This window comes from Drosophila ananassae, chromosome 2L (genome assembly GCF_017639315.1).
Source record: "Drosophila ananassae strain 14024-0371.13 chromosome 2L, ASM1763931v2, whole genome shotgun sequence".
In the NCBI taxonomy this organism is placed as follows: Eukaryota; Metazoa; Arthropoda; class Insecta; order Diptera; family Drosophilidae; genus Drosophila; species Drosophila ananassae.
The window spans coordinates 11,142,025-11,168,002 of NC_057927.1; the positions used below are offsets into that span (position 1 = coordinate 11,142,025).

Sequence of the window (25,978 nt, forward strand, 5' to 3'; positions counted from 1 at the left end):
CATTGTTAAGTAATCTGGCCACATTGTCAACGCCTTCATTGTGAATGGCAAGTGTCCGTTTGTTTATATTTTGGATCGTTTTTTCATCATGTATTCTGTGAAGCGGTATCGAAGATCCTCTAAGTCCTCTGAGGACGGAGAGCCGGACAATGATGAATATGTGCCGTACGTGCCGGTGAAGGAGCGCAAAAAGCAACACATGATGAAGCTCGGCCGGGTTGTGCAGCTTGCCTCCGAAACGACGCAGCCCAAGTCGTCGAGCGAGAATGAAAACGACGACGACTCCCAGGGAGCTCACGACGCCGAGACCTGGGGCCGGAAATACAAAATAAGCCTGTTGGATCAGCACACGGAACTTAAGAAGATCGCTGAGGCCAAGAAGCTTAGCGCCGTGGAGAAGCAGCTGCGGGAGGAGGAAAAAATCATGGAAAGCATTGCCCAGCAGAAAGCTTTGATGGGCGTTGCGGAGTTGGCCAAAGGCATACAATACGAGGAGCCTATCAAAACATCCTGGCGACCTCCGCGATACATAGAGGCCATGCCCGAGGAGGAGCGACAGAACATCCGAAAGCAGATGCGAATCCTAGTGGAGGGCGAGAATCCTAGCCCGCCCATTTGCAGTTTCCGCGAGATGAAGTTCCACAAAGGTATTCTTAATGGTCTGGCAGCAAAGGGCATCAAAACCCCCACACCGATCCAGGTGCAAGGGCTTCCCACTGTGCTGGCTGGACGCGATCTCATCGGCATTGCTTTCACGGGCTCTGGAAAGACTTTAGTGTTTGTGCTACCTATTGTCATGTTCGCCCTGGAGCAGGAGTACAGCTTGCCCTTTGAACGCAATGAGGGTCCCTACGGATTGATCATATGCCCGTCGCGGGAGCTTGCAAAGCAGACACACGAAATCATCCAGCACTACAGCAAGCATCTGCAGGCCTGCGGCATGCCCGAGGTGCGTTCCTGCTTGGCCATGGGCGGGTTGCCAGTCAGCGAGGCCTTGGACGTTATCTCCCGAGGAGTACACATTGTAGTTGCCACCCCTGGCCGATTGATGGATATGCTCGACAAGAAAATACTCACACTTGATATGTGTCGCTACCTGTGCATGGACGAGGCGGATCGGATGATCGACATGGGCTTCGAGGAGGATGTGCGCACCATATTCTCATTTTTCAAAGGTCAGCGACAGACCTTGCTCTTCTCTGCCACTATGCCCAAGAAAATTCAGAACTTTGCCCGATCTGCGCTCGTGAAGCCGGTTACAATAAATGTTGGTCGTGCTGGAGCGGCTTCCATGAACGTCACCCAGCAGGTGGAGTACGTAAAGCAGGAGGCAAAGGTGGTCTATCTGCTGGACTGTTTGCAAAAGACTGCGCCGCCCGTGCTCATTTTTGCCGAGAAGAAGCAGGATGTCGACTGCATACACGAGTACTTACTGCTGAAGGGAGTAGAAGCAGTTGCTATTCACGGCGGCAAGGATCAGGAGGAGCGATCACGCGCAGTTGACGCGTACCGCGTTGGCAAGAAAGACGTTTTGGTAGCCACCGACGTGGCATCCAAGGGTCTTGACTTTCCGAACGTCCAACATGTCATCAACTACGACATGCCCGACGACATCGAAAATTATGTCCATCGTATTGGCCGTACAGGTCGTTCCAACACAAAGGGTTTGGCCACCACGTTGATAAACAAAATCACCGAGCAGTCTGTCCTGTTGGATTTGAAGCACCTGTTGATCGAGGCCAAGCAGCAGGTTCCAGAATTCCTGGACGAGTTGGCACCAGAAGCCGAGCACACCTTGGATCTTGGCGATTCGCATGGATGCAGCTACTGCGGCGGTCTGGGTCATCGGATCACGGAGTGTCCCAAACTGGAGGCTGTCCAGAACAAGCAAGCTTCGAATATTGGACGTCGCGACTATCTGTCTAATACTGCAGCGGATTACTAGATCGTCTGCAGCTGTAATTCTAAGGCTACTGTAACTTATGGAATAAATAGATTTGGGGAATATCTTAACGTTCCTTTACGTACAAAGGTGAAAAATCTGAGGTCAGATCTTATTTCGGGATTTTTTCCTATTTGTTTTGACTCTGTTTACAGTTTTCAGTTTGAAATTGTTCCTTATCGCACGGAGCTTTAACTTATCAATCATCAGAGCGCTTGTGACCCCGGAGAGCGGACGGGCTTGCCGTGAACACGACTCGGCTTCGAGCGGACTTTATAAAAGCGAAGACGAGCTTTACCTTTTGTTCAGTGTCTCAAGCTGCTGCCAGTCGATCGTGCATCGCTTCGAGTATTTTCAGGCGGGTTTTTCAGGCGCAAATCGATCGTCATAAAACGGGCTGATCGAATCGACCTAAAAGTAAGTGTTTGATTGTTTGCTCCGAACTTGTGTGTCCCTCTTGGATCGGTGATAGCATCTGAAAGTTTTTGTTTGTTTTTACGATCGATCATTGCCAGAAAATGGTAAATTGAATCATTCAGACCTCTTGTAAGTGGATTACATAAAAAATTGAAAAACCCATCAGGCCGTCAGAACTAAAAAGTTGTAGAGCTTAATTCCATTTAATTATCTGTTGATTGAGCTTATCAAGTGTTTTGAAATGGACCAGAGGTTGGAACCTGAGGCGCATAACGGAAGCGGTTATCAGTATTTCAGTCGGATTGACAGGAAATTGATTTCAAAAAATAATACCGAATAACGAATTTTTTCCCAACAGCTTAAAGTGTAATTTTTAAAAGTGAACCTAACTAATTAATGATGGTTTTCGTTGACGTGGGTGTCTTTGATGACAGGCACTTGACTCTTTATTAATGGTGATTAATACGTTCTCTGACAAGTGTAAACGACACTATTTGTTTGCCTCCATAGTTGCACATTTGTGTGTGTATTTTGGTACGTTTTGAGAATACTGGCTTACATACTTGATATTCGAGTCCCGTGCAAAAATTTCATATGTATACTACCTCGGGAGAAACTTAAACTTAAACTTGAAATGGCTAAAAAAAAAATGAGTCCAAGCCAACATATTTTTTGGGTTTTTATGATTCTGACCCAGTTTCAAGGAAGGGCTGGATGGGCTTGCCACTCGTCATAAGCAATAATGATATCATTTCCAGACGCGCCTAGCAGCAATTACAAAAACTTAATTACTTTAAAAAAAATTTTGCGAAAACATGCGTGCCATCTTAGTTTGCAGCTTCGTCCGAAACTTCACATGATATATACGAAAATGATATCATACGGTTTAGGAGCTCCCAGGAAGAGCGACTTTTAAGTTTTAAATATATGTACATAAATGTGGATACAATTTATTAGCCATAATCGACATATAATGAAGCCATCAAACAACGCGGCTTAAACACGTTTTGGGGGAGTTTTAATTAAAACAGCTCATGGCAAACACATTTCACAAGAAAACTATAATTTTTTATGATAGATGTGCGCACTTTGAAGAATTCTCCGCATGCGTTGAAGCTCTTAACTAACCCGTTGACTCTCTTAATAATTACAGGTTACTCGTTCTCCACTGGGATCAGGGCGGACAATCATCTCTGTTTGAGCTGGAAACAAAAAACAAACGCGGCGATAAAAACAAAGGCAAATACATAACAACAACGAACACCCAAACAGGCATCGGGGCACACACTATATACGCAACTTGTTATATTTATCGCAACAATAAACAAAGCTCTCGGCAGTGCCTGCTCCACTCCCTCCCCATTACCGGCGGCGTCCACACGGGACTGAGACGAAACGCGAAATGGTAGCGCCAGGCGACGCCACCATGGCAGTCATCTCGAGGTAATGCAAGCGAGCAGTTCGCAACTTAGTCATATCTAGTCTCCGGAATATCGGAAAAAGTAACGTTAATTTGTGCAAATATTATTAATTTCGAGATTACTCATCTCGTCCAGCGAAAGCATCTTGTCAAAAGGGAAAGTAAGTGCCATATTTTAATAGTTTTTGGAGCCTAAGCCTCTAAGCACGCGCACTAAACCTTAGAATTCTTAAATTGGTAATTGTATTCATTGCCAAGGCTATCCCCTCATTGTCATTTTTGGCGTGGCTATTACTTTATGGCCTTTTACGGCCGTGAATCATGCGCAATTAGATGACTGATGATACATATTTTTTTATCCAAAGTAGTTCTATGTCTAGTCTTTAGTATATTGTATAAAGTATTAGTGTCTTTTAAGAAATTCTATAATTCAAGTTATGTTTTGAGGATTATTGGCGAATAGGGAAGTAGGAACTGTTACTGTGTCTATTCTATATGCCACACTTGAATCCGAAAAAGTCAATATTTACCCCGGATAACCCTTATCATTTCGCCCGTTTACAGCCTGCTGGTGGTTTTTGCACTCTCGGCCACTCTTTGCTCAGCCGGCACTCTAAACGCCCGACCCGCATTCCCCGTACAAACCGGACAGATCCAGCCCTCCGGCCAGAACTCCAAACAGCCCGGTAGACGCATCATGCATCCCGCCTTCGCCAACGCTGGTCGCTCCGCCGGCCTGGAGATCTGGCGCATCGAGGTGAGTGGTGTTTTTTGGGCGAATTTTATTTATATCCGTCAGATACCTATGGCGAGCCTTCAGATATAGATTCCAAGAATGCCAAAGCTGGTCAAATTATTATTAAAATAATTTTTTGCCTAGCGCTCTGTTTGGCTTGATGATATATGTAGATCGGATAGTGTTATTTTTATACTCATTATTTGACCGTAAATCTTCCTGAATATACGGATGAAATTCGTGAGAAAATATACCCAATTAAAAAAAATATATAGCCTATATACCTTTTTGGATCTGTCGTGCAAACACCTCGAAATAAGTAGGGATAACCAGGTATCTTAAAGTCGGTAGACTCTTTTGAAATTTCCATTTCTCTCGGCACGAGTTCAAAGAAGCGTATAAATAGCTGGCGCTTGTTTACAGCGCTTGGAGAAAAGTTCGCCGCCCACGCACGAACGCGCTGCTCAGCCAGCAGGGCAGTGAAGCAGCGGAGCAACTTCGCCGGTAAGCCAAATGTGGCGGAGATCCACGGACGGAAGGAAAGGGTGGTCAGTGCCTCCGATTTCCCCTCCATTCGCTGAACTCACGCAATGTGGCAGCCACATGTGCATAAACACGTCCGATATACTATACCCTATATACTATATGCAAAATGGCTATATTGAAAGTCGGTTTTCTCGAGCTAATTAACTCGGAACATCATCGAAATTTATTAGGTCCGAAAGAAGATGCTTTTGTGTTTACAAACGAAAGCGAGTGGTTTCGTGAATGAAATGTTTGGACTGGTCGCAAAAATAGAAGGCAGGGGAAACACATTTAACCAAAAAATATTCATTTCTTTTCACTTGGTTTCTTCGACTTTCTCCAGAACTTTGAGCCGGTGGCCTACCCAAAGAACAACTATGGAAAATTCTACACCGGAGACTCCTTCATCGTTCTGAATGTAAGTATAAATTATTATAAATGTTCTCCATTGAAAGTCGTTAAAAAAAACCTTGTTCTAAAATGTCAACTTAATCGTTGAATAATGAAAACATTACCTTAAATGGCACATTTATAAATCATAGTTTTTGTGGAATCTATTTAATCTATTGTCTGAGCTAGTAATAGCACATATTATAGGATACATTATTTATTCTATTTTTAAAAAGCGAACAAACATTTAAGGGGCCTTGGACTGGGGCTCCAGGAAACATTCCTCCCTGGGGCTCTAGAAATAAATATTTTTATACACAACAGATTTCATTTTATTCTTTTGTTCGACAACTGGAAACACAAATTCCTATTTAAATTCTCAAAGGAGAAAGTGAAATGTGTATATATAATTAAATAAAATAACAAAAGACCAATAGTATAAGTTCCTTATAGATCCTTAAGAACTAAAAAAAAAACCAAAAAATGTTAAACATTAATTTTTTTGCAGACCATCGAAAATAAGAAAGACAAGAAACTATCCTGGGATGTGCATTTCTGGCTGGGATCTGAAACATCCACTGATGAGGCCGGCGCCGCAGCTATTCTCACCGTCCAGCTGGACGATCTCCTCAACGGAGCACCTGTCCAACATCGCGAAGTGCAGGATCACGAATCGCAGCTGTTCCTTGGCTACTTCAAAAATGGTTAGATCGAATTATCACACATATCCCCTTTATTAAATGATTTTTATCCCTGCAGGCATTCGTTATGAGCAAGGCGGAGTCGGAACTGGCTTCAAACATGTGGAGACCAATGCCCAGGGCGAGAAGCGTCTGTTCCAAGTGAAGGGCAAGCGCAATGTGCGCGTCCGTCAAGTCAACCTCTCCGTCTCGTCGATGAACAAGGGAGATTGCTTTATTTTGGATGCCGGCAGCGATATCTACGTCTATGTGGGTGCTCAGGCCAAGCGCGTGGAGAAGCTGAAGGCCATCAGTGCCGCCAACCAGATCAGGGACCAGGACCACAATGGACGTGCCCGCGTTCAAATTATCGACGATTTCAGCACCGATAGCGACAAGCAGCAGTTCTTCGATGTGCTCGGATCCGGATCCGCTGACCAGGTACCTGAGGAGTCGACCGCTGACGAGGACGGTGCCTTCGAAAGGACCGATGCTGCGGCTGTGACCCTTTACAAGGTCAGCGATGCCAGTGGCAAGCTGCAGGTGGACACAATTGGCCAGAAACCACTGACCCAGGCTATGCTGGACACCCGCGACTGCTTTATTCTGGACACCGGCTCCGGTATCTTCGTGTGGGTTGGAAAGGGAGCCACCCAGAAGGAGAAAACCGATGCCATGGCCAAGGCTCAGGAGTTCCTGCGCACCAAGAAGTACCCGGCTTGGACCCAGATTCACCGCATCGTTGAAGGCGCCGAATCCGCACCCTTCAAGCAGTATTTCGCCACGTGGCGCGATGCTGGCATGCAACACACCCGCCTCATTCGCTCGGCTCTGGACATTGGCTCCGATGATTCCCTGGATGTGGACGAAATCGATGCGGTGGTGACGCAGCTTAAGAAGAGTGGAGGACGCGCCATTGGTTTCATGCCTGATCACGGTCAGAACACTATTGAATCTATTACCCAGTACGTGGGCAAGGCCGGTTCCAGCGAGGTCCTGGTGAACACCGTTCCCTTCTCAGACAACCTTCCTCTGCTTGGCTTCGGCTCCTACGTGCTGTCCTACAGCTATGAGGCCAACAACGGAGACAAGGGTGCCATCGTGTACGTTTGGGAAGGAGCCAAGGCCTCAGCCGCCGTTAAGGAGCGTGCCTTCCAGGAAGGACAGGATCTCGCTGCGGAAAAGAATGCTCTGTTAGTGCTGACAACCCAGGGGCACGAGCCACGACACTTCTACAAGATCTTCAAGGGAAAGCTGCTGGCCTCGTACACTGCTTTGCCGGTTACTTCGCAGCTGTTCCGCATCCGTGGCACCGTCGAGAGTGACATTCACGCCAGTGAAGTGCCCGCCGACAGTTCATCGCTAGCCTCTGGCGACGCCTTTGCCCTCGTATCGGCCAAGTCGCATAAGATCTACATTTGGAACGGTCTGGGAGCTTCCGCTTTCGAGAAGAAGGCCGCTGTTGAGCGTTTTGCGAATTATTGGGACGACGCCGAATTGGAAGAGCTTGAGGAGGGTGCCGAGCCTGAGGAGTTCTGGGAGGAGCTGAACGGCGAGGGCCAGTACGATCGGAGCCTTGGTGATAGTGGGGCCCCACTGCTGGAGCCGCGACTCTTCCATTGCCGCATTACACCCCAGGGACTTGTGAAGGTCGAGGAGGTGGCTCAGTACGAGCAGGAGGACTTGGACACCGACGACGTCATGCTTCTGGATGCTGGAGACGAAATCTACCTGTGGGTAGGCTCTGGTGCCTCAGAGGAGGAGAAATCCAAGCTTTTGGACATGGCTAAGGTTTGAATTTATAAAAAATATCATATTTGATTCTCTGGTCTAAGCACTTTGTCTATCCACAGCGCTACATCCGAGTGGAGCCCACCGCCCGTACCATTGAGACCGTCAGCATTATCAGTGTGCCCCAAGGAAAGGAGCCTCGCGTTTTCAAGCGCATGTTCCCCGCCTGGGACGACGACTATTGGCAGGTTAGTGGGCCGAAGGTTGCCTAAGATATCCGTGCATTCGTGCATCTCGCTTCTTAATGTTTCATTGTTGCTAAATTGCATGAACTCATCTATGTCACTAAACTCTCTTAAAAGTTTTCGTAAGTAGACTACTAATGCCAATTATAATCACGACGGGTTTTAACTTTTAAAAAAATATATATTTAAACTTTATTAGGTTTCATTCCGATCTTAAGTCTAACAAGGCATTATATCTTAACCTAAGCTAGATTCCGACTGACCAGGCTTGAGCTGATTCTTTTCCTTCTTGGTTCGGGATCTTCCCGAAGTATATTACGAATTGAATTCCGAAGAGAATTTCCCGAATGGGATTGCTGTGATCAGCATGGAAAATTTGGGTATCAATACGGATGCTTAAAAAGGGGAGCCGCAGTGGCGTGATTCTAGCGGATGTTTAGTCTAATGTTGTTTTTGCCGTGGCCGGCTCAATAGGGGGAATTTGTTTATTTCATTTCTCAAGCTTGGTCTTCCGTTAGGGTGCTAGATGCGAGTGTGGGAATGTTTATATTATAAAGACTCAAAAGAGCTTGGTGGCAAGTGCCCAAATAATTGTTTATAATATTCATATAAAATATGGCTTAAACTTCTAGTTAATTCTCCCCCTCCTAAGATGAATCGTCCCGATTCATTACAATTGTGCGGTGAGGGAGGTGATTTTATTATTAAGTTCGGCAAATGTTATTTCAATATTTCTTTCAGATTCAACTTCTGCAATGGATTCTGCAGTGGTTTCGTTTTTTGGAATTTCTATTTCTTGTTCAATATTGGTTCGTTTTAATTGAATTTGTTTTAGCATTTTGAATATTATTTTACGTGATTTATATATGGCACAAAGGATAAGTATTACAATTAATAATATGAGTTCAAGGGATATTTTTGTATTTCCTATTTTTACAAACGGGTTTATAATGCTTATGTTGTCTAAACTTAGTTCGGAATCGTTGGAAAATATGTAATCTGTTATTATATAATTATTGTATTTATACTGTGATATATAATCCAACATTTTCTGTTTTTCGTTGATGTATTTTATATTATTGATAATTATGCTTTCATTAAATAAAATCAAAAATGCGCCATTTAGTTTTGTTTCGTTTACAATATTTTCTCCAGTGAGGAGAATAGCGCCTTCATCTAAATTTTCAAATTGTTTATTTTTTTCTCGTATTTTTGAACAGTTTGCCTTTTTTCCATTTAAGAGATTTATAAAACACGAGCTCTCGTTTGAGAGTTTACAATAGTTATTGAATATTTCTTTTTTAAAGTTTGTTATTTTATAGAATTTTCCATTACAGTATGCTGTCTTATCGTCTATTATTAATTTTCCATTATTTTGGGCAATTGCCCTTGATGTGTACAAGCTACAGATATTGTTTATAATTGGGTATTTTATGTATATTATAAGTAGGTCTTGGTTTTTTATTATTTTAAAAGTGGAGATGTCTAACAGATCTGATAGTACAACTGGTTTATTTTCGTGTCTAAATATTTCTTTAATATCTTGTTCGTTTAGTATTTTCGTATTAAAAATGTCTATTTTTGCTAAGGTGATTGTATCGATTAAATTTTGGATATCAAGTGTAATTAATTGTAGTCGGTGTTGTCTTACTTTTGTTTCTTTGTTAACAACGATTGTGTTAAGAATTTTGGTCATAAGTTGGACTTCTTGAAATATACGTGAATTTATTGTGAATTGTTTGTTATTGTTTTCTGTCAGTTCGTTAATTTTGTTTTCTATTCTTATTAAGTCGTCATGGTCTGGTGTACCTGCTAGCCATTTCCATGCTGTGCCCAATTCGTTAATGCCCCTTTTATTTCTTGATGGTATTAATTGGGACATAAGAATTTTAATAATGTTTAGATTTTGGGAAATGTCCCAGTCTGAATCTGAGTTGCTGTTGTTAGTATTTTTATCTTCTATTCTAATTATTTCTTTGTAAAAACTTAGGTTTGTGATATGAAAGAGGTCCTCGAATGAGTCATACGTCAATACATCGTTTTCATTCTTCAGTAGTAGGTATTCGTTGTTAGTGTAGTCGATTATTTCGGAGTGGCAAGTGATTATCAAAATGGTGATGATAAATGGTATTTCCATTTTCTGTAAAATATGGCTTATTTAATGTTGTCTTTATGAATAACTCGTTTCCTATTATTAATGATTACTTTATTGGGTAAATTTTCCTGAACGACTTGTTTTTTAAATCTGGGACCTAATTTGTTTCTTTCTCCGTGTATTTTCTCGTATACTACTTCTCCTACATGATAATTTTTATCTAATTTATTTTTATTATGATAATCTAACATTTTAGTTTGTGCTGTTTGTAGTTTTAATGGTAAGTCACTGTGATCTATTTTGTTGAATAAAATGTCGTATGGTTTTTGATTTGTTACTGAATGAATTGTCATATTGTAGCTTTTTGCTGCTCTTATAATAACTTCGGAATATTCTAGGAGACGGTACTCATCTTTAATACAACGAGCTATCTCAGTTAGGGTTGAATGGGCTCTTTCAACTTGTCCATTCGAAAGGCTATGTCTGGGGTCTGCGTAATGGATTGAAATACCAGAACGCTGTAGGAAGGATTTAAATTGTGCTGATGTAAAGCTAGGTTCGTTATCTGTCATAATCGTTTTAACTTGGGGAAATGTTTGAAGTATTTCATAGACTTTTATATCGATATTTTTTTTGTTAGTAATTTCTTTTACAACGAGGTATTTGGAATAGGCATCAATGCAAGTTAAGAAGGTTAGATTTTGCGCGTAAAAAATGTCAATATGTAAGTGTTGGCCTTCTATTTTTGGAATGGGGGCTTCTCCAATAGGTATTTGAGTCGGGTTTCTATTATATTTGTTCGTATTACAAATTTCACAATTTGTTATATATTCTTTTAATTTTTTGTACAGATTCGGCCAATAGTATAATCTGGTTATTTGTTTATAATTTTCATCTAATCCTCGGTGCGCTCTACAGTGTGTTTCCTCTATAATTATTGCTTTATCGTCATTATTTGTTATGTCTACAACAAAACTTTTTGTATATACGAATTTATTAATGAAGTTATTTTTTAATTGAACTTGAATTTCATACAACACTTCAGGAGTACAATGAATCCCTGTATTAATATTGGGTTGTAGATATTCTTTAAGGACTGTAACTAAGTTTTCTGGTTGATCATATTCAATAATATGACGTTTATTTTCAAATACATTTATCTGTTCATGAATTGTGAATTTTCCCTTTGCTATTAAAAGTTGTTGTTTAAATTGATTAAGTGGTTTTTTTGTTTCGCCTATAATGTTACTAAAGCTACTTTCGGCTGAGTGTTGGGTTCCGTAATCCGTGGATTCTACGTCTTCATCTTCTGTAATATTATTTATTTCAATTCGGGACAGTGCGTCTGCTACTACATTGGTAGTACCCGGTTTATACAAAATTTTTGGCCTGAAGCTTTCTATGTAATTGAACCATCGTTTTAATTCCACATTTGGGTTTTTATCCGAAATTGCGTATGAGAGTGATTGATGGTCTGTATGTATTTCAATTCCTGATACTCCGTACAAATAGTTTCTTAGGTTTTTTAATGCCCATACTATTGCTAAAAGTTCTTTTTTGTTAGTCGCGTAATTTCTTTCAGTTTTGTTAAGGGTTTTTGATATAAAAGTGATTGGGTATCCGTCCTGAGAAAGTACTGCTCCTATGGCTACGTCGGATGCGTCAGTTGTTAATGTAAATTGTTTTGAATAGTCTGGTTGGACCAGTTCTATTTGGCAAATTAGGTGTTCTTTGAGTTCATTAAATGCCTGTATTGCAGTCTCGTCAAGAGTAATTAAAACATTTTTTGACATCCTCTTGGATATTTTTCCATTGGAACCTTCTAATAATCTAGTCAGGGGTTTGGCAATGGTTGCATAGTTTTTTACAAATTTTCTATAATACCCAGTGAGACCCAGGAAGCTACGCAGCTCTCTGATATTTTTGGGAATTGGGTAATTCGATATGGTGTCTATTTTTTGAGGATCGGTTTTAATAACGTTTTGCGCTACTACATATCCTAAAAATGAAGTTTCTAATTTAAAAAATTGAGATTTTTCTAATGATATTTTCATATTGGCTTTATGTAAAATATTAATGATTGAATTTAGGTCTTTGAAATGTTGTTCGAGGGAGTGAGAGAAAACAATTATGTCATCCATGTAGACATGGCAGAATTTACCAACATGTTCTCGAAGTATATCATCCATTGCCCTCTGGAAGATTCGAGGTGCGTTTGTTAACCCGAATGGCATTCTAATGAATTCGTACTTTCCGTTGTTAATTGAAAATGAAGTTTTTTCTACGTCTGATTCTTTCATCAAAATTTGGTGGAAACCTGATTCTAAGTCTATAGTACTAAAGTATTTAGCTTTTCCTAGATTTGATAAAATGACTGTCGGATCTTGCATGGGGTATCTATCTGGAATCGTGCTAAGGTTTAGTTTCCTGAAATCGATGCATAATCTATGTTTAGGGGTGCCATCTTCATTAGTACCTTTTTTTGATACTACAATTACGGGTGAGTTATAAGGACTTTTGCTGGGTCTAATGATTTCATCATTAATCATTCGTTGTATTTCTTGATTAACAAATTCGTTTACTGCTTGTGAGTATGGGTATTGCCTTGAGTAAATCGGTTTATCGTTTATTGTGTCTATTTCACAGCGAACGTCCGTCCGGAATGGTAAATTTGTATTTATTTCTGAATGTACTTTTTTTATTGTGCTTATTATTAGTTCAATGTAGTTTTCTGTATCGGTTTCGTCTATATTGTTTTTTACATTGTTTATGCCAAAAATATTTTCGGCCGTGTTATCTATATTCTTTATATCGTTTGAATCGGATTTTACATCGGCATCGTGTTCAGTGTCTGAGTACCCTGAACCACTTGAGGGGTAGTTGTCGGAAATCTGACTTTTGGTGCATTTGGAACCTGAGTATTCCAAATTTCTTGTGTCGGAATGAACATCGACGGCGTGTTTGGGTTTTATATAACCCAAACTATTAGATTTGAAATTGTCAGAAGTATCGCTGATGGTGCTCTTAGAACTTAAGTGTTTCGAATTGTGTGTGTCGGATTGAACATCGACGGCGTGTTCGGGTTGTATGTACCCCAAACTGTTGCATTTATAATTTTCGGAAATATCGCTGACAGAGTTTTTGGACCCTGAGTACTCTAAAGTGTATATGTCGGAATGAGCGTCGACGGCGTGTTTGGGGCTTATATATCCCAAACTTTTTATGCTAAGTGAATTCTTGCTTGACAAATTTTCGTAGTTAAAATATTTGTCTAATATATATTTTTTTAGTGGAAGTATGGTTGTTTCTTTGTTTAGTTCTAATAAATTTATTTTTTCATCATAGTGCAATTTTTCGATTTTTCCCTTACATTTTAGTGTGTCATTGTTCGTGTCAATGACTGCTCCTATCTTTTTTAGTAAATTGTATCCTATTAATAAGTCTGCCTTTAGGCCCTCTATTTCGTAAAAAATTTGTTTTGTTTGAAAAATTGTTATGTAGTGGCATTTTTTTATTGTTGAGTATCCATTAACCGTGGATACTCTTTTGTAAATGGGCAATTCTATCCCGTTTTGGTAGGTACCTTTTTTTATGTAACAGGCTGTGGCTCCTGTATCTATCATAACATTAAGTTTTTTATTAATTTTTTTGTCAAATCGTAATATGTGTGGCAGACCTATTCTTCTCCTAAAAAATGTTCCTCTTTGATATTATTTATGCGCATTTGTTTGTTTCTAGGTTGAGCAGATGACTCAATTTGTGCGCGTTTAACTGCCTGTTCTGGTTGTTGGAATGAATTATATTGGAGGCTATTTGTAGTTTGGTATTGTTCACCATTTGGGAATACTTGGTTACTATTTTTATTTTGGATTTGGATGCTGGAGTCCACTTCCATAGGTTCGCTTCTGTTTTGGTATGTATTATTCCTTTGAGTCCAAGTATTATAACTTGGATAGGGATTATACCGAGTGTTATTGTGTTGATAGCTATTATGGTTTTGGTAGCTATTACTATTTTGGGGGTTATTTTTATTTTGGGAATTATTATTATTCTGAGGAGAACTTCTATTGTTATGCTGATAATTGGGATTTTGTCCGTTATAATTTTTGTAATTGTCGTTGGTTCTGTTCAGGCGCAATTGATTGCCCTGATTCTGACCATCAGATCTATAATATGGTTCGTTTTGGTTTCGTTGGTTATCGTTATAACGGCGCTGAGGTGCGCTAAAACGATAAGCGAACTGTGCCCTCATATGATTGCTCTCCATTTCTTGAACTCTAGCTAGAGCGTTTGGTAAGTCTGGAGGATTTAGGGAAAATAACATGCCAGAAATTGGGCCGTTTAGGCCAGTTATGAATACCCTCAAGGCATTTTGTCTATGTCTGAGGTTTGCTTCTGTAGTTATTGGATTTTCTTTTCCGTACGTCATTATGGTTTTATTTATTAAGAGGGTTAACTTTTTGTTAACCAAATTATAAAAGTCCATAACAGAAAATCTGTTTTGTGTCAGCACGCTTAATTCTTGTTCGATTATGTGGATTGGCCTCTTGTCGCTAAAGACAAAATCGAGTCTGGCCAAAATAGCGTCAAAGTTCAATACGGTTCCATGGTTTGTTAAAGCGTCATTGGCTTTGCCTACAATCTTGTTTCTTAAAATGGTTAGGGCTACAAAGTACCGACGACTTTTGCGGACATAGAGTCCCATTGCTGTTTCAGCGGCTTCTCGCCAAGCTACGTAATTGTCTAAATTTCCAGAAAATTGGGGAACGGATTTGACTATTTCTAGTGTTTCGTCGCATGGAATGGTATCGTCAATCTGTTCGATTTGGAATTCGGTCACTAAATTGGATTTGGAATCCAAGAGAGAACGTAACGTTTTTATTTCCTCATGTAGTGGTGTTAGGTTGTTAGCTATCAATCGGACAATTAGGTCTGATGTTAGTGTTTGTTCAGGTGTTTGTCGGCTTAAATTAGCGCTATGGCTAGTAGATGGACCGTTTGAGTCTGTCATTTTAAAGTTTCTTAAAGCGTTTATTAATTCTTCCAGTATTAATCACTATTTAGCAAAACAGCAGGCAATTTTTTTCTTGAATTTAATTTAGTATATAATTGGTATATTATATGAAATATATATAGACATATTTTGAGACGGGGATTTATAAAAACACAATAGAGGAGGAAAAAAAAAAAGGTTACATATAAATTCAATATAGTGTCGGTGTGTAAAATAGGATTTACATTGATGTGTTTTTTATTTTTAATTATTTATTTTTTTTATAAAACTAAACAATAATCTATCTCACGTTTGTGATTTTTTTTTGGTGTTCCTCTGATGAAATTGCTTTTTTTTTTTTTTTCTTCCTTCCCAGTCCTTTTTCCGTTGAGTGGGGGGTCTTCTGCCGTTTTTTTTTTTTTTTTTTTTTTTTTTTTTTTTTTTTAAATATAGGTTTTTGGTTTTTAATTTATTTTATTTAATTTTTTTTTCACTTTTTTCGAGTTTGTTTAAGTTTTTACTTTTTATTTTTAATCTTTTTCTTTTTTATCTTCTTGTTTGTCGGGGTTGTTTGTTGTGTTTGTGTGTTTTTTTTTTTTTTTTTTTTTTTTTGTAATTTTATTTTAGTTAATTTTTTCACTTTGTTCGTTTGATTCTTTACTTTTTTGGTGGTTCAAAATTTATTCATTTGTATATTTTGTTTTTGTTCTCTTTTGTGTCACTTTTTTCTTGAAAAAATTCCACTTAGGGCGTTGAGGGTTAATTTTTTTCACTTTTTTGAGTTCGTTTGATTTTTCACTTTTTGGTGGTTCAAAATTTATTTAGTTTGTATATTTTGTTTTTGTTCTCCTTTTGTGTCACTTTTTTCTTGAAAAATTCCACTTTGGGTGTTGAGGTTATTCTAGTTATTACCGGTACGTGATATAAGTTTTTTTACATAGAAACCTTTATTTTTCAGGTCTATGATTTTTATTTGAGGCACTCGCGAATATCTTTTTTTAATCGATATTTTTAATTAACGCGTGCCCCACGTTGGGCGCCAATTATAATCACGACGGGTTTTAACTTTTAAAAAAATATATATTTAAACTTTATTAGGTTTCATTCCGATCTTAAGTCTAACAAGGCATTATATCTTAACCTAAGCTAGATTCCGACTGACCAGGCTTGAGCTGATTCTTTTCCTTCTTGGTTCGGGATCTTCCCGAAGTATATTACGAATTGAATTCCGAAGAGAATTTCCCGAATGGGATTGCTGTGATCAGCATGGAAAATTTGGGTATCAATACGGATGCTTAAAAAGGGGAGCCGCAGTGGCGTGATTCTAGCGGATGTTTAGTCTAATGTTGTTTTTGCCGTGGCCGGCTCAATAGGGGGAATTTGTTTATTTCATTTCTCAAGCTTGGTCTTCCGTTAGGGTGCTAGATGCGAGTGTGGGAATGTTTATATTATAAAGACTCAAAAGAGCTTGGTGGCAAGTGCCCAAATAATTGTTTATAATATTCATATAAAATATGGCTTAAACTTCTAGTTAATTTGCCCGCTTTTTGTGTGACTTTCTACTTTGAAGATCATATGTTAATAATTATCCTTTGTCTTCGAAATGCAGAACCTTCCCGCCTACGAAGACATCAAACAACAGGTGCTCGACGCCAACAACGAGGTGTAGGAAACCCAATTCAATTCTCAGCGAAACTGACCAAAAATTTGTTTGTTTTTGCCCAAATCAAACGTAACATTATTTTAACCATAAAATAAACGAACAAATGTTCGGTTCTATACTCAGAATCCCTATTAAAGAGCCCAATAAACATAATACCTTACAAATGTACCACAATACTTTTTTTAATTTTCCATGTTAATTTAAAAGATCTAACCAGAATCGGGCCACACTGTTTGCTCTATCCAGTCCAGGTAGGAGGACACCCTAGTGTAAACCGAAGGATAACTGCTGCGGCAGAATACTCCGTACGAAGTGACACCTATAAGGTGGTAGTGGATTCTCTGCTGCCGTCGGCGACCTGGTAGGTTAAGTTGAAGCGGTCCCCCCGAGTCACCTTGGCAGGTGTCGCGATTGAGGATGTAGTCCTGGGCACAGATCTGGGTGTCCATAACGCCGTTAGGAGCCTCCGCCAGAGCCGGTAACTCCGTATTACACTCGGCATTCGGCACAATGGTCAGGTTGAGATTCGTGAGGCGGTTTGTCATGGCTTTTGCGAAGCTTGTAGCTCCGTAGCCCATGGCGAAGGCTATCGTTGTGGGCAGCTCCGAGAAGATCCAAAGGCGGATGGGCCTTACGAAGGCGGTTAATCTGGCGGGTTATTGTGAGATTGGAATTGAACATGTACAGCCAGTACTCGGGACTACTTACTGCACCTCCCGTACGAGGCTCAGAAGAGCAATGTCGTTGTAGTAGAGCTCCTTGTTGTAGCTAGGATGAGTAATTATTTCCTGAATGCGGAATAGCTGGGGCTCCACTGTCCGTTCATCGACCACCAGGTTGAGGTCTCCGATGCGCACCCATTGGGGCACCGATCTGTAATAAAGAGACTCTGACTCTGGGCAGGGCAATTATTTAAAGGTTTCTCACTCGTAGATGGATGTGCAATGGGCGGCAGTCAGCACGAAGCTCTCACTGATCAAGCTGCCGCCACACTTGTAGTCCACGCTCCCGGTCTCAGTCTGAAAGCCCACGGCGGCCTGCAAGAAGAGAGCTCGAATACAGGACACACTGGCTTACCAGGACTTCTTACCATGTGTGGGTATTCGCCCGGCCTGGCCAACACTCGTCCGTCAAAGTCCGCATCATTGGCATCCGCGGCCACTGCCGTATCATTGGGGAAGATTCGCTCCACGTACTCCGAGTATTCTTGGGAACAAAGGCAGCAGCTAATGACTCACTAAAGAACGGATCTCCTCGCCGCCGAACAACTTACTCTCCTCGCAGATGCGACGTCGCTTATGGTTCTTATTCCTCCGCTTGAAGTCCCCGGGTGGCGGAGGAAAGGGCTGACCCGGCCGCGGCGGTGGATGGCTGTGTTTGTGCTTAGGCTGAGGCAGGTTCTCCGTCTGGTCGAAACTAAACTCGGTTATGCGATACCACATTCGCTCCTCAGGACCGTTCGAGTCCGGGAACAGGATGTCGCGATCCACTGGAAAATGAATCCCCGTCGGATTGGGGGGCGGCGGTGGCGGGTAGGGTCTGTGGCTCTCGGACAGGCAGAGTCCAAAAATTGATATCAGCAGCGGGAAGAAAAACACTTGATTCACTAAGCGGATCATCTTGAAAGCCCTGCGAACACTGCGAGAGTCGGGAGCGGACTAAAGCTTCTACCGATCAGTGAATCCCCATCATCAGCCCCAGTCCCAGTCCCAGCAGTCTTATCAACGAGCACTTAAAAATTCACAAAATTCAACAACTTTATTGTTTTAACGAGAAGCTAAATTAATTTCGGATTCCTAGGCTTTGGGGGTTGATGATACTGGCCACTTGCGGAGCGTGTACTTGGGTGGTACCACCGTAGTGATCGTACTGCGCTATGATGGCGCGCTTGATCTCCTCGAGATCCTGGTCGTTCCTGTAGCGGAGCACGGAAACGGTGGGATCATTGCCAGCCGGCTGGGGAGCGGGCGCGGAAAACACCAGAGCCACAAGGGCGAAGCAAACCAGGAGCAACTGCGTACACAAGCATGAGGTCATCTTCAGAAAAAGGACTCTAAGAATGCAAACTTACGTAGAACGCCTTCATATTGGTACGCACTTGAAATAGACTAAACAACGCGGCCGGTGCGGAACCCTCATTTATAGCCGAAAATTTTGTCAATTATGATAATTTGCAACTATGAACTTGAAAAAGTTTTGGGTAAACACGTTTTGGATTACCGACTAGTAGCCAGCTAGAGCTCTGGTTTTCCAATATTCGCAGAAATCGACCTGTTTTGTTCAATAAACTTGGTCGTTTTATGGCTGACGGCTGTCGTTGGATTTGATTTTATGAAACTGGATTAAAACTGGGTGAGAGTTTATTCGTTTTTTGTGGGGTCAAAACAAAGGCACGACAACCTTTGCTCTTAATAAAAAGCTCGCATTAATGCCTAAAGTTTTTGTGCCAAAATAAACTTCGTCTTAAATCAGATATCTTTACTTTAGTTTTATAAAAACGATCCTCAGCTTACTTTATTCATCGTGACTGCCCAAAAGTAGACAATATACGAAAAATTAATCTTTCACAAAAAATTATACAAAAAATACATTTAAAATAGATTCTATATAATCCTACATTCTCTCTGCAATCAAGCGACACATTAGATCAATAGTATATTGTATTGGGGGATAAATAAAGAAGACAATCAAAACACTTTGTAATTTAAATGTATCCGTTCCATACAATCTTTATAAACATGCCTCTATCATAGACCGTTATCAATTAAAAAGGTTTTTTTTAAATTTAGCATAGTTTAATTTGTAATCTATCTATTAAATAGATTAAGCAAAATATGATAGGATTATTCGACGATATCCCGAAAATTTATGATGTTTACCTATGATGTTTACTTGTGGTATAGATTTCATATTTGTGGGCCTTGAGTAACGAAGAAATATGTTTTGGCCAAACTAACCAATTCAACCTTTTTTAGTTTTCTTAAACCAGTGCTTTAATGATGAACAATATTACAGAGTTTATAAGTACAAACTATGGGGTTAAAACACTTTATAAGCTAGCAATAGGTTCGTTTAGCACTCCCCCGACCTATGGTTATACAATCTTGCATTCCTGATGCCGGTTAGCCGGTTTCTAGTGAAGATGCATCCGGATAGGCGGTGGTGCAAGAAAATAAGTGGCTAGACTAATGGCCTGGGCCCTAGGCCCTTGACAAATTACACGCTCATTTCATCGCCGACTCCCAATTTGAATAGATTTACAAATTCTCCGCCTTACGAAACTATTAACTATTCGATCCAATTAAAATCGTCTGACATTTTAACTGGAACACAAGTCGCCACCAAGATGCATCTCGATCGGGTTTCCAAATCGCCATCTGCACAATGCAATGGAATGCGCATCTGCATCTCATCCAGGTGGAGCTCCCGCGTATAAAAGCGGCGGCCAGTTGCAATCTTGAGACAAAGGGAGCTCGAGAGCCAAACAGTTCACTCTTTTATTCCTCAACCTGCTGGTGTATAATAATCTGTTCAGGATGCGCGCTTTTCTGGTGAGCACATTCAATAATCCTTTTTGGGAAAATACCTATTAAAGACTAAATAAAAATCCCATTGCAGATGCTTTGTTTAGTCGCTGTGGCTAGAGGACAGTACGACTATACGCCCACGTCGCATGCCGGAGATGGACGCGGAGGACTGGTCGGAGGAGTCAGCAGTGGCCTAGTGGGTGGAGTCAGCAGTGGCGCAGCCCAGCTATCCGAGCCCATACTGCTGGCCAATGAGTTCACCAAGGAGTTCTTCACATACAGTGCTCCGGAGCAGGAGTTCGACAACCCCCAGGCCAACGAGCAGATCGCCAACGCTCTGAAGAAGAACCTGCGGGTCCTCTTCATTAAGGGACCCGAAAACACTGGTCTGGAGCATGCAGCTCTCCAGCTGGCCACCTCTGCGTCGGACGACCGCACCGCCATCTACGTGCTGAACAAGCAGGCGGACATCGGCGAGCTTACCAACAGGCTCAACCAGATCAAGCACCAGACCAGCCACAAGCCCGAGGTGCACTTTGTGAAGTACCGCACCCAGAGCGACGCCGAGAACGCCCAGCGGACCATCCAGGCTCAATACGACTCGTTGCCAGGACCTTCTAGCAACCATAATGCAGGATCCTCGGCTCTTGTTCTGGATTTCGCTTCCAAGGGTGTTTCCAGCGGAGCCACTGTCTCTGCACCTGCTCTGGCCACCGGCGACCTCAATGCACCATTGACTAGCGCGTATTTACCACCAGGAAGGTATTAGATTAAGCAGAACCCTTAGCTATTAATTATAAATGTAAATAGGCAACCATTTTCAAATCATTAAAAATGTATTCACACAAGAGGACATCATAGATAAGGAATCTTAAAGCATTTCAAACATGGGGACCATGCATAGAGGGGCAATATGGTCCCCAGCGAAGGTCGTATCTTTGTCAATACTCATCCGATTCTTGAGCGGAATACCTCAAACGATTTGTAAATCGATTCTCCATCAATCTGCATTAAAACCTGGAAACAAAATATTTTCAAGATTTTTTCTCAAATTTTATGGAGGGTCCCCTTCAAATATGGAGGATATGCATAAAAGGACAATATGGTCCCCAGCGAAGGTCATATCTTTGCCAATAGTCATCCGATTCTTGAGCGGAATACCTCAAACGATTTGTAAATCGATTCTCCATCAATCTGCATTAAAACCTGGAAACAAAATATTTTCAAGATTTTTTCTCAAATTTTATGGAGGGTCCCCTTCAAATATGGGGGATATGCAAAAAAGGACAATATGGTCCCCAGCGAAGGTCATATCTTTGCCAATAGTCATCCGATTCTTGAGCGGAATACCTCAAACGATTTGTAGATCGATTCTCCACCAATCTGCATTAAAACCTGGAAACAAAATATTTTCAAGATTTTTTCTCAAATTTTATGGAGGGTCCCCTTCAAATATGGGGGATATTCATAAAAGGACAATATGGTTCCCAGAGAAGGTCATATCTTTGCCAATAGTCATCCGATTCTTGAGCGGAATACCTTAAACGATTTGTAGATCGATTCTCCATCAATCTGCATTAAAACCTGGAAACAAAATATTTTCAAGATTTTTTACTCAAATTTTATGAAGGGTCAAATATGGGGGATATGCATAAAAGGACAATATGGTTCCCGTCGAAGGTCATATCTTTGCCAATAGTCATCCGATTCTTGAGCGGAATACCTTAAACGATTTGTAGATCGATTCTCCATCAATCTGCATTAAAACCTGGAAACAAAATATTCTCAAGATTTTTTCTCAAATTTTATGGAGGGTCCCCTTCAAATATGGAGGATATGCATAAAAGGACAATGTGGTCCCCAGCGAAGGTCATATCTTTGCCAATAGTCACCCGATTCTTGAGCGGAATACCTCAAACGATTTGTAGATCGATTCTCCATCAATCTGCATTAAAACCTGGAAACAAAACATTTTAAAGATTTTTTCTCAAATTTTATGGAGGGTCCCCTTCAAATATGGGGGATATTCATAAAAGGACAATATGGTTCCCAGAGAAGGTCATATCTTTGCCAATAGTCATCCGATTCTTGAGCGGAATACCTCAAACGATTTGTAGATCGATTCTCCATCAATCTGCATTAAAACCTGGAAACAAAATATTTTCAAGATTTTTTCTCAAATTTTATGGAGGGTCCCCTTCAAATATGGAGGATATGCATAAAAGGACAATATGGTCCCCAGCGAAGGTCATATCTTTGCCAATAGTCATCCGATTCTTGAGCGGAATACCTCAAACGATTTGTAGATCGATTCTCCACCAATCTGCATTAAAACCTGGAAACAAAATATTTTCAAGATTTTTTCTCAAATTTTATGGAGGGTCCCCTTCAAATATGGGGGATATTCATAAAAGGACAATATGGTTCCCAGAGAAGGTCATATCTTTGCCAATAGTCATCCGATTCTTGAGCGGAATACCTTAAACGATTTGTAGATCGATTCTCCATCAATCTGCATTAAAACCTGGAAACAAAATATTTTCAAGATTTTTTCTCAAATTTTATGAAGGGTCAAATATGGGGGATATGCATAAAAGGACAATATGGTTCCCGTCGAAGGTCATATCTTTGCCAATAGTCATCCGATTCTTGAGCGGAATACCTTAAACGATTTGTAGATCGATTCTCCATCAATCTGCATTAAAACCTGGAAACAAAATATTCTCAAGATTTTTTCTCAAATTTTATGGAGGGTCCCCTTCAAATATGGAGGATATGCATAAAAGGACAATATGGTCCCCAGCGAAGGTCATATCTTTGCCAATAGTCACCCGATTCTTGAGCGGAATACCTCAAACGATTTGTAGATCGATTCTCCATCAATCTGCATTAAAACCTGGAAACAAAACATTTTAAAGATTTTTTCTCAAATTTTATGGAGGGTCCCCTTCAAATATGGGGGATATTCATAAAAGGACAATATGGTTCCCAGAGAAGGTCATATCTTTGCCAATAGTCATCCGATTCTTGAGCGGAATACCTCAAACGATTTGTAGATCGATTCTCCATCAATCTGCATTAAAACCTGGAAACAAAATATTTTCAAGATTTTTTCTCAAATTTTATGGAGGGTCCCCTTCAAATATGGAGGATATGCATAAAAGGACAATATGGTCCCCAGCGAAGGTCATATCTTTGCCAATAGTCATCCGATTCTTGAGCGGAATACCTCAAACGATTTGTAGATCGATTCTCCATCAATCTGCATTAAAACCTGGAAACAAAATATTTTAAAGATTTTTTCTTAAATTTTTGGGAGGGTCCCCTTCAAATATGGGGGATATGCATAAAAGGACAATATGGTCCCCAGCGATGGTCATATCTTTGTCAATAGTCATCCGAATCTTGAGCGGAATACCTTAAACGATTTGTAGATCGATTCTCCATCAATCTGCATTAAAACCTGGAAACAAAATATTTTTTCGATTTTTTCCAAATTTTATGGAGAGGGATATGCATCAAATATGGGGTTATGCATACTCATGCTATTCTTGACTATAATTTAATAGTTTTGTCAATGGCCTATATACATACATATATAGGTTAAATGTATACAATTTTTTTTCCATACTCAAGATTATTTTTGTTGGGATGGTTAAGATAAGGTTTAAAATACAAAGGGGAATGGTTGTTTTTTGCCAACAGAGTATTTATTTTATAATTTAAAAAGTTAATTTATGCATCGGCGAGATAGCATGTTTTGGGTGCCACCATCTGGCTTGAAATGCTCTCCTCATATCATCGGATGATAATGAATTCAGATCGTCCCCCACAATTTCGAACGAGTGAATATATTACTTTCTTTCTTTCATCCCCGTGTTGTCGGTCGATGCGGCGCCCCAACGATTAATATTTTGCATTTATTTCGATTCAGTGTTGACAATAGGGAATATTAGACGATTATTTAAATGTGGATACTACGTTGGTGTCCATTTTAGTTATATAACAGCTTGGTCTACCCTGCCCTATGGCCGGCCGATGCATCTTTGAATATGGTTCCGTGATTTGGCAACCACTTAACGAACCACGTTACATATTCGATGCTGCCTGGGTGACAATAGATTCGATCGTTTTATGGTAGTGCCTAAATATTTTTTCTTTCGTTGGGGAAAACGAAATGGCATTTCCAATAAGGTGACTGCTCCAAGTTGGAGTCTTATAAAAACATTGCTATCTGCTAGTGAGGGCATCAGTCGACCTTTGCAGCTCACACAGTTCGAAGTGAAAATGAAGCAGTTTGTGGTTCTAATGGTAAGGACTCCTATCCCTGTCACCCTGTATATCCGCAGTATCTAATGGACTTATCCTTTCAGTGCCTTGTGGCTATCGCAGCCGCCGCTCCCCAAGGATACAAGTACCAGGTCCAGGGGCCCGCTCTTCCCATTGGAAACCTGCGTCCTCAGACGTCACTATCCTCAAGTGGAATATACTCGGCTCCCGCCGTCCAAGTCCAGCAACCAGCCATCCAAACTGTCCAGTCCATCGCCCCCGCATTGGCTCCCGCTCCCATTTCCCTTCCCGCCCCAGCACCCGCCCCCCTTCCAGTCTCGATTGCTCCCGCTCCCCTGCCGGTGGCCCTGCCCCAGCAGAATCTGATCTCCACCGTCCAGCAGCCACAGCAGCAGGTGATCTACCAGCCCCAGCCTCAGATCCAGCAGCAGGTTCAGTACGTCCAGCGTCCCGCTATCGTCACCAAGGACATCTACATCCACTCGGCACCTGAGGAGAACGAGGAGTTCCGTCAGGATGAGCCCCAGCTGGATAATGTGCCGATCCGCAAGAACTACCGCATCGTGTTCATCAAGGCCCCGTCCCAGAACCTGAAGTACACCGCCGCTGCCCTTAAACGCGCCCAGTCCAGCAACGAGGAGAAGACCGTCATCTACGTGCTGTCCAAGAAGCCCGATCTCACCGAGATCCAGCAGCAGCTCCAGGTCACCCAAACTGAGTCCAAGGTTCACAAGCCCGAGGTTTACTTCATTAAGTACAAGACTCAGGAGGAGGCTCAGCGCGCCCAGCAGGAGATCCAGGCTCAGTACGATGCTTTGGGCGGTGCTACCCACATTTCCGACGAGGGCGTGGCTCCCATCACTAGCGTCTCGGGCGGATCCCTCAACCTGAACAACTTCGTGCCCCAGTCCCAGGGCCAGGCCATCATCCAGCAGCAGCCCCAGATTCAGACTGTGGTGCAGCAGCCCCAGATCCAGACCGTGGTCCAGCAGCCTCAGATCCAGGCCCAGATCCAGCAGCAGATCGCCTCCTTCACGCCTTCCCTGCCATCCAGGAAGTACGTGCCTGCCAAGACCTTCAAATAAGGTCGTCAGACGCTTTCATTATTTGCATCAACAACCCATTGTAGCTTACTATAATTTATTGTTCACGAGAAAGTCCAGATAAAATAAAGCAATCTTTTAAACGAAATCATTTTGGAGTTTTTTACCTGCTCTGCTTGAAACTTAGATCTTAGGAGATCCTAGATCTATGCTATTTGGAGAAAGTCAGATTCCCCCATTCCACTCATTTAAGAGTTCAGTTTTTTTTCATTAAATACGAA

At 41.2% G+C, this 25,978-nt stretch overlaps 6 protein-coding genes across 7 annotated transcripts; 4 read left to right on the forward strand and 2 right to left on the reverse strand.

Moving 5' to 3' along the window:
- Window positions 1–7: 7 nt before the first annotated feature.
- On the forward strand, window positions 8–2,040 carry LOC26515247 (ATP-dependent RNA helicase abstrakt). Its single transcript, XM_032449817.2, has one exon. The coding sequence runs from the start codon at window positions 89–91 to the stop codon at window positions 1,943–1,945; it is 1,857 nt and encodes a 618-aa protein (XP_032305708.1). The 5' UTR covers window positions 8–88; the 3' UTR covers window positions 1,946–2,040.
- A 1,622-nt stretch (window positions 2,041–3,662) lies between these two features.
- Window positions 3,663–17,005, forward strand: LOC6500973 (gelsolin). 2 transcript variants are annotated; one of them, XM_001954243.4, is made up of 7 exons: window positions 3,663–3,802; window positions 4,344–4,536; window positions 5,384–5,458; window positions 5,939–6,134; window positions 6,190–7,901; window positions 7,964–8,089; window positions 16,784–17,005. In XM_001954243.4, the coding sequence occupies exons 1-7, from the start codon at window positions 3,762–3,764 to the stop codon at window positions 16,841–16,843; spliced, it is 2,403 nt and encodes an 800-aa protein (XP_001954279.1). In that variant the 5' UTR covers window positions 3,663–3,761; the 3' UTR covers window positions 16,844–17,005. The 2 variants fall into 2 exon arrangements, with proteins under 2 accessions (XP_001954279.1, XP_044572502.1); XM_044716567.1 differs by lacking the exon at window positions 16,784–17,005 and adding an exon at window positions 8,828–9,211 and having other exon boundaries at window positions 3,799–3,940.
- Window positions 17,004–18,490, reverse strand: LOC6499619 (serine protease snake). Its single transcript, XM_001954244.3, has 5 exons — window positions 18,111–18,490; window positions 17,928–18,043; window positions 17,765–17,874; window positions 17,546–17,710; window positions 17,004–17,485 (listed from the first exon to the last, which is right to left on the reverse strand). The coding sequence occupies exons 1-5, from the start codon at window positions 18,454–18,456 to the stop codon at window positions 17,047–17,049; spliced, it is 1,176 nt and encodes a 391-aa protein (XP_001954280.1). The 5' UTR covers window positions 18,457–18,490; the 3' UTR covers window positions 17,004–17,046.
- A 79-nt stretch (window positions 18,491–18,569) lies between these two features.
- On the reverse strand, window positions 18,570–19,111 carry LOC6499618. The gene is made up of 2 exons (XM_001954245.4): window positions 18,909–19,111; window positions 18,570–18,850 (listed from the first exon to the last, which is right to left on the reverse strand). Exons 1-2 carry the CDS (start codon window positions 18,921–18,923, stop codon window positions 18,620–18,622), a joined length of 246 nt encoding a protein of 81 aa, XP_001954281.1. The 5' UTR covers window positions 18,924–19,111; the 3' UTR covers window positions 18,570–18,619.
- Window positions 19,112–20,266: 1,155 nt separating this feature from the next.
- On the forward strand, window positions 20,267–21,212 carry LOC6500974. Its single transcript, XM_032449818.2, has one exon. It carries the CDS (start codon window positions 20,456–20,458, stop codon window positions 21,131–21,133), a length of 678 nt encoding a protein of 225 aa, XP_032305709.1. The 5' UTR covers window positions 20,267–20,455; the 3' UTR covers window positions 21,134–21,212.
- A 3,315-nt stretch (window positions 21,213–24,527) lies between these two features.
- Window positions 24,528–25,845, forward strand: LOC6502669 (putative mediator of RNA polymerase II transcription subunit 26). The gene is made up of 2 exons (XM_032449858.2): window positions 24,528–24,675; window positions 24,738–25,845. The coding sequence occupies exons 1-2, from the start codon at window positions 24,652–24,654 to the stop codon at window positions 25,737–25,739; spliced, it is 1,026 nt and encodes a 341-aa protein (XP_032305749.1). The 5' UTR covers window positions 24,528–24,651; the 3' UTR covers window positions 25,740–25,845.
- The last annotated feature ends 133 nt before the right edge of the window (window positions 25,846–25,978 follow it).